General features: G+C 54.8%; 1 protein-coding gene across 6 annotated transcripts in view; it reads right to left on the bottom strand.

The window, feature by feature from the left end:
• Positions 1 to 3222: 3222 nt before the first annotated feature.
• The window catches only part of NRG2 (neuregulin 2), a gene marked incomplete at its 5' end in the record, with an annotated part of 173935 nt that continues 166417 nt past the window's right edge, over positions 3223 to 10740 (bottom strand). For all 6 annotated transcript variants that reach the window (XM_080804012.1, XM_080804013.1, XM_080804014.1 and 3 more), the window contains 5 exons: positions 3223 to 4227; positions 6434 to 6661; positions 7460 to 7587; positions 7916 to 8039; positions 10141 to 10243. In XM_080804012.1, the coding sequence (XP_080660138.1) occupies positions 3474 to 4227; positions 6434 to 6661; positions 7460 to 7587; positions 7916 to 8039; positions 10141 to 10243 (1337 nt within the window). In that variant the 3' untranslated portion in view covers positions 3223 to 3473. The remainder of the gene's footprint in view (positions 4228 to 6433; positions 6662 to 7459; positions 7588 to 7915; positions 8040 to 10140; positions 10244 to 10740) is intronic.

The following is a 10740-nucleotide window of genomic DNA, read 5'->3' as shown; positions in this document are numbered from 1 at the left end:
AAAATAAACCTAAATGAAAGTTCTAATATTTTTTTTCCTGCATTCTAATGGACCATCATATTTCCCCCAACTTCTGCCCGTAATATGCCCATTTTCCAGGACTGTCCAAATCCAGGGTCTGGAGGACCGCGGGTGAGATGCAATAAGTGGTTTGCGCCACCTGGTGGTCCTGGGAAGTGGCTGTGGGCTCAGGAACTTCTGGGGGCTGACCCTTGACCACAGTGTTTCTTCAACCTTCATTTTCTCATTCAGTGAAGGTCACCAGTGCTGCACACTGTGCTAGGTGCTGAGGATAGTGTGGTGAGGAAAGGACCGAGCAGCTCTCTGTCCACATGGGGCTCACAGTCTAGTGGAGAGGGGACAAGCAGTCACCATTACCATTTGGAACCCTGGGAGCACTGGGGAGAAAGCCAAAACTGACCTGGCGGAGAGAGAAGAAAGAACTGGAGTGGAGAAGAAGACTCTGATTCAGGAAACCACCTGTATGTCCTGAGTGCTCCTGGAGGACAGGGTGGTAGTAGGAAAGTCTCTTAACAGGGCTACACCTCTTCCTGATGGGCCATACTAAGGACATCCCAAGGCAGAAATTTGAGAGACAGAGTGGGAAATGAGCCTCTCTGGCCACACCTCTCCCAGGTCCCATTCATACCTGTGAAATGAATGGGTGGTGAATTCCATTAGGTTCTGGCCATAGACTCCTGGTGGGTGTTTTAGGATCCAGAGCAGAAAACCAAGCTACCAAACTATTCAGTACATCTACTTGGGGTCATGAAAAATCCAGGGGGGGGGTTTCACCAAGACGTCAGTCACAATTACTGGGGTTCACATAGAGGTCAGGTGGGTTCGCTGGAGTCAGAGGTGGTTTCTGACTGAAAATTTAGAAGGTAACAGCAACTCAGAGCCCTCAGAAGGGTCAAATTTGACACTGAGGGTTTGTGAAAAGGTCAATGGGTTCACCAAGAAGTCGTTCACGATTATTGGGGTTCACACGGAGGTCAGAAGTCATATAGAGGAATTATTGGCTGTCAGAAAATTTTAAAGCCAACAGTAAACTAACTCAGAGCCAGCAAAGGGATCTGGATGAGATCACCAGATGGGGCCTGGGAGAGATCAGTGATTTGCAGGTTTATATACCATCTAGTTCACTCTTTCCTTTGTTTCTCTGTAACAGGTGCTTTTTTCCCCAGCACCCCCACAGTGAACACAATGACTTTAGTTCTTTACTTTTCCTCATCACCTCCGTTTCATCCAGCTTTTGCCATTCTGTGATTCAAGAATGCAAGGCACAGGATACCATCATCATCAAATTAACCATTAATAGGCATCATGTGCCAGAAGCATTCCTGGGTGCTTTATATATAATCTCCACAACAACCCTTTGAGGTAGGTGTCAGTATCACCACTTTACAGCTGAGGAAACAGCAGCCTAGAGAAGTCACACCGCCAAGGAGGGCAGAGCTGGAACTGGAGCTCAGCTCCTCTCAACCTTAAGCCTCTCCGGCCCTCCCATTTGTAGGTCTCTAAACTGACCACACACATTCTAGGGGCATCTGTGCATGCGCACGCTCAAGTCAACCACCTGAGACCTCTGGATAGAAGACTCCTTTGTGTCTGGCTGGAACATAAGGGTTCCTGGCACTGGGCACTGGTTTAATAAATGAGTCAACGAGGGAAAAGGCTTCTTAACCCTGGACCTCCATCTGCCTTCTCTATGCCTTCATCAGGGACTGCAGGTTTAGACAGGCCCTGGCTCTGAGGGGCTATAAAGTTGGGAGAAGCACAACACCCTGTGGGCTTACAAGCTGCAGCAGCTGTGGTCTTCCTGGCAGCCAAGGGTACCCATTATGCCATCTTGCATGTCCAGGCTTTGCCTGTGACATGCCTGAGGCCGCAAGGGTCATCTTGCCTCAGCTGCCCCAGTGCCAACCCCACAAGCCTTCCCTTCTCACCCACGTAGGCCGGAAATTGCTGCCTCAGTGCAGTCCCAGTAGCTCCAGGGCAGGAACTGGGCCAGGGTTCTGAGACTGAGCTCAAAGCAGAGTAATATACATCAGCCCCTTGGACAGGTTCCCTGGCAGGTAGGGGGGATACCTTGTGAATATTCTTGGAAAAGGGAGGAGGGTTGCAGCCTGTCCTAGGGGCTGAAGCCAGGTAGATTAGAGGGACTGTCTCTTCCTCCCTGGGACTACCCTGGCCCTCTCCAGTCTCCACACCGGCATCCATCCATCTCCACCCAGGTCCTCATTGTCTTCTCTCCCCACCAGGGGGCTAGGCACACACAGTCAAACATGAGTTATTTCTGATTTTATTTATAATATAAAAATGTTCAAGTGTCAACAGTCAGGTGTTTGGACATTTCAGGGCAGGGTTCCCATTTGTTTGGTGTATTTTTTGGTTTTGTTTTTTTTTTTTTTAACAATTACCTTTTTGACAAATTAGCAGTGGACCCAGTTTTGCGGGGGTGGGGAGGACAGGGCTGGAGAGGGAGTGGAAGTCGTAGGTGGCTTGGGTTCTGGAAGAAATGGTGTTACTTTATTGCTAAAAGGGGAATCAAATACACTGTGGAGTGGCTCTTCTCGGTCCCAGCGTGACCATGCATCCAATCTAAAGAATCTGAAATGCAAAGGACATGCAGGCATAAAATAGAAAAGACAACCTGTAAACGAAGGTGCTGCAGAGGACGGAAGGGCATCCTGGAGGCCACGGGGAGGAGGAGCCGGAAAGTTGGGGCCCTGGCAGAGCTGCCCCCTCCCTGGAGCCAGGACTGTCGGGAAGATCTCTGTCTCAGTGCCCCCTCCCTTAGCAGCTGTAAGGAACAGGGAGGTCCTCTCCCCATTCTGGTTGCTGTCGCTGGGCCTTAAGTCTCCCCCTGAATGTTACCTGACCCCAGCTCTGGCTCCAAGCCTAGATCCTTGCCTTCTCTTCAGGGGGTGGGGGACTCAAGATCTGCCTGGGGGCAAAGCTGCTACTGTTCTCATTTTCTTCCTCAGGGCCAGTCCCCTCCCCGCCCCCACCAGCACCCAGCAGCCTCTTCTTTGCCAGCTTCCTCTCACCCCTGCCAGCTTGGGATCCTACATTCCCCTAACCCCCACCCCACAACCCGACTTCTCTCCAGGAGCCGCAGATTAGCGTACAGCAAAAGGCACCACAATATAGGTTTCTATTAAAGAGTCAAAAAATTGGCCCATCTCTCTTTTTTTTTTGTTGTTTCTTTTTTTTTTTCCGAAGCTGTAAATCAGGATGTTACATATAAATAGTTTCCCTATAAAAACGTCTTTGCCGTTAGCTAGTATTATAAGAGAATTTTTGCTAAAATGAAAATAAAACATTTTGTTATACCTTTTTCCTTTTATAGAAAATAAAAATATTTTTATTTCTTTTTTTCCTCCTTTTTCTCTCCAGGCGGTGGTCTCTGTCCTCCTTAAAGACAGTGGGGCAGGCGAGGCGGAGGGGGCGGCGGGCGGCGGGGGCCCCTAGAGGGGCGCCGAGTCCTGCTTGCCCCGCGGGGGCGGCCCGCGGCTGTGTCTGCTGCTGGCCCGCGTGCTGTGGCTGTCCAGGGAGTAGTAAGTCCTGCTGTCGGCCGCCGGGCACAGCGGCGGCGAGTCCGAGCGCAGCGCGTCGTGAGCCCCGCGCAGGCCGAGAAAAGGCGTGCTCTCGGCCGCCAGCGCCCCGTCCGCGTCGTCGTCCGAGGCAGAAGCCGAGCCGCCACCCGAGCCGCTGCTCAGCGATAGCGAGTCCCGCGCCGCGCGTGCGCGCTGCGCCGCCAGCCCGTTGAGGCGCGAGCGGCGCCAGCGCCGGGGCCCCGCCGACGTCCTGCGGGACGCGCCGCGAGTGCGCGGCCGCGGCGGTGGCGGTGGCGCGCACTCCTGCGTGGTCTCGTACTCGTCGTCCTCCGGGATGCGGAAGGGGCTGGCTGGCAGGCTGCCCAGGCTGCCGCCCAGCGCGCAGGCCCCGCGCCGCGGCCCCGGCCCCGCCGCGGGGTAGTAGTAGCTGTCGTAGCTGCGCTGCATGTCCGCGCCCGCCCCGGGCCCCGGGCCGGGGGGCGCCGGCTGCCGCAGTAGCGGCTGCTGCTCCGCCAGGCGGTAGCTGATGGGCGCGGCCGGCGGCAGAGACACTGCGTGCGCCGAGTTGGGGGACGTGATCTCAAAAGTCGGCACCTGCGTGGCCAGCGAGTAGTGGAAGTCCACGGGAGAGAGGCGCGCGGGCGTGGTCAGTGCCGACACGTACCTGCGGGGAGAGGCAGAGGCATGGGCTGGGGGCTACGGGGTGGGGTGAAAGGGGTGGATCCTGACGGAAAGAAGCGGTCTTGCCTGGGACTCCGTGGCTAGGAATCATGGTGGCCCTCCTTACTGTCCTTAAGCAATTTCCTTAACCTCTACCAGGCTCAGTTGCCTTATCTGTTAAGCGGGGATAACCACAATGCTCATTCCGTGGCGTCGCTGGGATGATTCCATAAATGTATCAAATGGAATGCAGGTGCCTGCTTGGTGATCCTCCCCGAATGATCCTTCCGTGTGGGGGATGCCCACAGTCACCAGGATTTCTGAATAGTTACTTTGGGTCAGGCTCAGATTGGGGCATTTTACCTGTACTATCTCATCTAACAGCAATACCCTAAGACCCTCAGGTTAGTTCCATACTGCACATGAGGAAAACTAAGACTCAAAACATTTAAGTGACCTGCTCAGGGTTCACGAAACCAGGAAGTGGTAGAGGTGGGATTTGAACCGATGCCAGGGAGGAACCAGGACTTACACTTCAGTGCTCTCAGAGTCCCCATTACTCTTTTTTTGAATCGCCTCACTTACCTCTCTGTCCTCCCTCACAAGTACATCCAATTAGCTACCATTCCCCAACTCCTGGAACACACCCTGTGCCCTGCTCTATCCCATTCCGGGCCTAGTTATTCGCTCCGGTCATTACTGGACTCCAGGGCACCTCCTTCATGGTATGCAGTTTTCCAGAGCAATCTTTTACCGTCACTGTTTTGCTTAAGGAGGCCATTCCTGCTTACCCATTCAAGGCCCCCATTATAAGCAGAGCCCAGGGCCATTGCCATTTACTTGGCCTGGCCTACCTGTTTAGAGCCAGCTCCACTCTCCCTACAGCTCACCCTGGCTCCGGGCACCTCACTCACTAGCCATGTTCTGAAACTGGATGCTGGAACAGCTCAGAGTGCTTCCCTTGCCTGAAGTGCTCTTCTTGTCTCTACCTCCCAACCATTCAGAAGTCCTACTGAGACTGAAAACAACAGCTGCACCTAGTATAGCTGGGTAGGAGGCAGAGGGCTCCGTGCATATGATCTCTGATGGCCTTCTCAGGAACCATGCATGGTAGGTACTGTTTTTCATTATTTACAGCTGAGGAAACAAGGTACAGGGGTGACCATCCTCTCCAAATCACACAGGTGGTGTGTGATGGGCTTTGAAAGGTTGGTCTGAGAAACCTGGCTGCTTCCTAGAGCCTGGAGTCAGACTGGTTCTCTGCCCTGGTAGGATGGCCTGTGCTAAGCACGTTCCTTAGGTGGCTGTGAGCTTCAGTAGTTTGTGTCCGTGGCTCGGAGTTCCTCCGGAGCAAGAACCAGGTGGGCCATCTTTGGGTCCCCAGGCAGGTCTGCTCAGCGAGGGCTGGCATGGAGTAGGCTAAGTTAGAGCAGGAGAACATTTCCTCTCCCTCTACTCCAGCTCTGAGTTCCAGTACTCAGTTCCAGTACTCTGAGTTCCAGAATTTCCAGTACTCTGCACCTTCCTCTGCTCTCTTCCCACAGATCCCACTTGCTAAGGGCCACTGGAGGGCAGAACAAGGTGGAGGGCTGGCCTCCTGTGACTCCTGCGTGGAGTCAGGGAAGAAGGGGAGTTTCCTGGTTCACACCCTATCCAGTGCTTGGAAACTCAATGGTGTCTTGATCCCTGGGCTGTAGTTGTTGCTGATATTGCCAGGGCCTGTAGTCTTTCTTGGTTTGTGCCCAGCCTGCACTGCTCAGTCTCCTTGCAGACAGCCTCCCCTCCCACCCTCCAATCTGCCCCATTTTGGTGTCTTTCTGTTCCCGCTGGGCCATGGGGCCTCTGGGTGACACCAGGGTAGGGTCACCGTATGTTCTGGTTTGTCTGGAACAGCCTGTGTTTGTTCCTGATTTTCTAGTGCAATTAATTATTAACAACCCCTTCTACTTTGAAAAGTGTCCTAGTAGGACAATTAAACTAGACAGTCACTCCACACCAGGGTCCATTGGCTCAGCTACAGTCCCAGTCTGTCATGAACATGTTGAGGACCCTGAGCAGATCACTGAACCTCTCAGGGACCTTGCTGGCCAAGCTGAAATATGGACCTGAGAATCTCTTGAGTGTGTCTGAGTTGCCAAAGGGTCAGCCCTGGGCCAGTGGTGCCAGTTCTCTGGCCAGGGTGGGGCAGAGGGCATGAGGCAGGAACTAACCTCTCGCTGTGTGGGGAGTCACGCAGGGAGTCTACGGAGTCATGGTAAGGTGGCACGGCTGCCCCGTGCCGCTCTTCCAGGCTGTAGGCTGCTGCCCGCCGTGCCCGGGCCTCCACACATGCCGGGCTGTTGCACTTGCTGGTGCCCACTGAAGACAGCATGATGCCTGACTGTGAGTCGGAGGTCAGGCTTTCAGAACGTTCCAGGCTCCACGTGTGGCTCTCATGCCTGGAGAAGGTGGGTGGAGGAGAGGTGAGGGATCAGGAAGGGGCAGGACAGCCCAGCAGGTGTGGTCCAAGGGCCCGCCCCCTCCCTGGTTCTTCATTGCATTTCAGGCACCCTCAGCTTACTGCCCTTCTCCACTCTGAGCCAACGTGTCACATCATGATCTAGTGGGGAGGGACGGCCAAGTATCCTGTGGATGGGTGGGTTGCCATGTGCACGAGCCTCTTCTTTTCCTCTGTGCCACCATCCTCCCCCTAGCCTTGGCCCGGGGCTCCCTGTGGGGGACGCTTCCACTCCCATGGTCCTTGGCCACCTATGTCAGGAGCACAGCCCTCGTGGCCAATACCTGGGGGCCCTTGCCTAGTCCATGCTGCTCCCGAGGGAAGAAGGCCAACTATGGTATTTCTTGAGCTCTATGGACCTTTGTGCTTGGGCAGGCAGACCTCCCCACTCTAAAGGAATGGAAGCTATGGGGAACTAGGTTCATATGAGCAAACCCAAGAGAGGGCATCAAATAGGTGTGGGTGTTTGAATGAGGAGGTACTTAACGCCGGATAACGTGATGCCAACACTCAGTGTCAGGTGGGAGCCCAGGGATGCTGTTGTTCCTCTGGGGTCAGTTTAGACTGGAAAAGGGAATCTGGGCCGCCGAGGATCTGGATGAATGTTTGCTGGTGGGTTCTTGTCTGAGGTGCTCCACCTCCTGCCTCTGACTCTGAGGGACCCTCAACACAGAGCCGAGCCTGGCTGGGGGGCTTCTCTGTGTGTCCCCAGGCAGACGTGCACCTGGCTGGTGCCCACCTGTGGCTGGAGGTGGGGGTGGCTGTGGAACAGTGGTGAGAAGGAGAACAGGAGTGGCTCCCAGAAAATGTGGTCTCGGTTTCCCTCCGGATGACGTGGTCCGTGGCTGGCACGTTCTTGGAGATGTACTGCAACAGACACAATTGGGTGGGAGTTAGTGATGGGTTACTGAGTTGGCCCTCCTTCCTGGTGGGGATGGGGAAGCGACACACTCAGTTTCAGGCTGGGGAGCGGTCCACTGGGTGAGGGACTTGATGTTAGGACAGCGAAGGCCCCAGCAAATCAATGCCTTGAGAAAGTGGGCAAAGCAAGGCCAGTCTTCCTGGTGAGGCTGGGCAGGCAGGCAAGGCTGAGCGTGGTGTGGGCCTGCTGCTGCCCTGCCCTGGCCTGGCAGGGCACAGAACAAGGCTGGCTCTCCAGTGAGGGCTCCAAGGGGGTTCTGGGAACACCACTCACATCTGCCATCTGGATCTCCTCGGGGTCCAGCCGGGGGTGGCTGGGCCCATTGGCCAAGCTCCGGTTCTGATGGGCAGGGCACATGTTCTGCCGGAGGTGATTGTGCATCTGCTTCCGCTGTTTTCTGCATAGAAGAAGGTGGTGTTAACCTGGCGTGCCCCCCACAGTGAGGATGATATTCTGGAGCTGACCCTCCAGGGGAACTCTTCTAACCGCTGGCCCCAGGATGCCGGGGCAGTCTCCTGTTACTGCTTTCAGCCAGGACACCACCCCCCTGCCGCCTCCACTGTCATCACCAGCTTCAATTTGGCAACACCTGAGCCCAGCGGTTCTGAGCTTTGGCTCAGCTGAGAGACTAGAACCCCACCGCTTCCTAGCTGTGTAATCCTGGGCCAGTTACTTACTCTCGCCACTTTGTACTTTCCTCATCTTAAACTGGGTGACCCCTAACCCAGTGCAAAGTCCACTGAGAATTAAGAGCTGATAAAATACTCAAGCACTGGTCCATTCATTCATTCACTTACTCTCTCTTGGGTTCTTACTATGTGCCAGATGCTGTTTTGGAACAGAGAAGGCAACGGACACAATCCCTACCCTTATGGAACTCAAAGGCCACTAGGGGAGGCAGATAATGGACACATAAACAAATTAATGAGCAAGGTACTTTCAGTCAAGGGCACTGAGGACAATCAGACACGGAGCTGTGGTCAGGGGCTCGTGGGACTACTTTACTGTGGCCATATTAAGTGCCCAGTACCTCTGTTCTGTAGAGATTAAGCCCAGTCATGTCACTCCCCCACTGAACACCCTCCATGGGCCCTCGCTCACGGCCCTCTCTGCACCCCAGTGTGCTGTGTCCTTGGAGGGCTTGCTCCTGCCCCTCCCCAGTGCCGGCCTCCTCTGGCCTCTGTGGCTCTGCACGTGTACTCCGACTCCCCACTGGAACGCACTCAGCCTCCTCACCTGCCAGCTCCTGCTCTTCTCCCCTGCTCAGCCTAAAAGCTCCTTCCTCAGGGAAACCCTTCTTGGCCTCCAGCTGAGGTTAGGCACCCCTGAAACGTATCCCATTACACTGGACACCTTGCTTAGAGCACTGGCCATGTGCCTGGTGGAGGGCCTGGTAGCCAGCAGGCATCGAATGAAAGTTTGTCCAAGAAATGCATAAATGCACTGGAGGTTAGAATAGGGGTTTGCCTCCCCTCCCCCAGTTCTTGATCTCAGTTTTCCTTTTTGGGCTCAGTCTCCTCTGGGCACTTTGACCCTTAACTCCCAAGGCTGGCAGGGCCTTAGATCCCACAGATAGGCACAGCAGGAGTCAAGATGGAGGGACTCAGTACACTAAATGGTGGTTATGCCCAGACCCTTGCTTTCCAGATAAGAATGGACGGGACAGACCTATCATTTTTTCTGCACTACATCACTCTACAGATGTCATGAGCTCCCTTATCATTTACAGGATAAACCCAGGCCCCCTAGCTTGGGGTTCAGTGCCCTATGGTACCATCTGGTTTCCAGCCATCTCCTTAGACTCATGCCTCTCTTTTTGCTGACCCCAGGCCTTTGCTCCAACTAGTCTGGGCTGTTCATGCTCTAGGAAACCAATCCTTTCCAGCATTTGCCTGTCAGCTCCCACTGTTCTCTGGGAACTGCCCTAGTCCCCTTTCTGCACCCTTCTTCCCTTGCCCTGAGGTTCTGCCCTCATGTTTCCTCTGCCCAGAGGTGACCTGGCCTCATCTTCTCTGTGTTCTGGCCTAGACCTCTCCCACATGGGACTAGACAGTGCCTCCTGAGGTCTCTTTGGCCCCTGGGAATGTAGCCTTCCTTTCTGTGCTTGCCTACCCCCAGTACTGCCCCTGTGGTGCCTTCTTGACAGGCCAGATTCTCCTTTATATCTGTCCTCCACATGTATCCTCCGAGGTACCTATAGGATTGTTCCTACTTTATAGATGAGGACTCAGAGAGGTCCATCAGTTTGCTCAGGGTCGTGGGACATGGGAGAGCTGAATTTGAACCCAGATCTGTGCTTTTGACGATTCTGTTCACTCCCCTGGGGCCAGTCTCTTCCACCCTCTCTGCTCCTGCTTCTTGGCCTAGCCCTTTGGCCCTGCATCAGCTACAGAGGCCCCTGAAGAGGCTGTTGGGGCATAGGAGGGTTAGGGGGAGGAAGAGAGACTGTCCTCACAAAGGCCATCCTGGAGGCACTGGCCTGAGTGCCTGACACTCACTTGGTCTTGCAGTAGGCCACAACGCAGACAATGCCCACCACCAGCAGAGCCACGCAGATGCCGGTGATAGTCAGGACCCTCTTCTGGTACAGCTCCTCGGCTTCTGCAGAGGCAGAGAAAGAGGAGGTGAGGGGGCAGGGCAGGAGGCAGATCTGTGGGGACAGTGATGCAAAGACGCCTCCCTCCCCGCCCCCAAAGCTTCAGGCTCCCTCCAGTTCAGGGCCTCCCAGTTCCTTTGCATCTCCTCTTTTCCCAGCTAGCCCCTCCCTCCTGAATTGCCTTCTGTTGTCCTGAAGTCTACCCATCCATGGATTTGGTCCCAAGGGACTACCCCTGAATTCACCTTCCCAAACCATACACCCTGCCCAGAGCACATGAATGACAAATGCAGGCAGATGGGGGTGGATGGGATGGAGGTGAAATTCCAAATGCCACAGGGGAGGGCAACCCAGCTTGACGAGCAGCCTTGCCCTACTCCACAATGGCCTGGTGGCTTCAAAGAGCCTGGATGGGTGGGGGAGAGCTGTTCTTCACAGCAGCATACCGTGGACCCTGGGCAAAGGCCTGGCTTGCCATTTCAGCTTTGCCAAGAAGCTGGAG

The sequence above is a fragment of the Martes martes genome, assembly GCF_963455335.1.
Source record: "Martes martes genome assembly, chromosome: 5".
Lineage (NCBI taxonomy): Eukaryota > Metazoa > Chordata > Mammalia > Carnivora > Mustelidae > Martes > Martes martes.
Note: the sequence above shows the minus strand (reverse complement) of the source record. Positions and strands in the feature narration are given on the sequence as shown.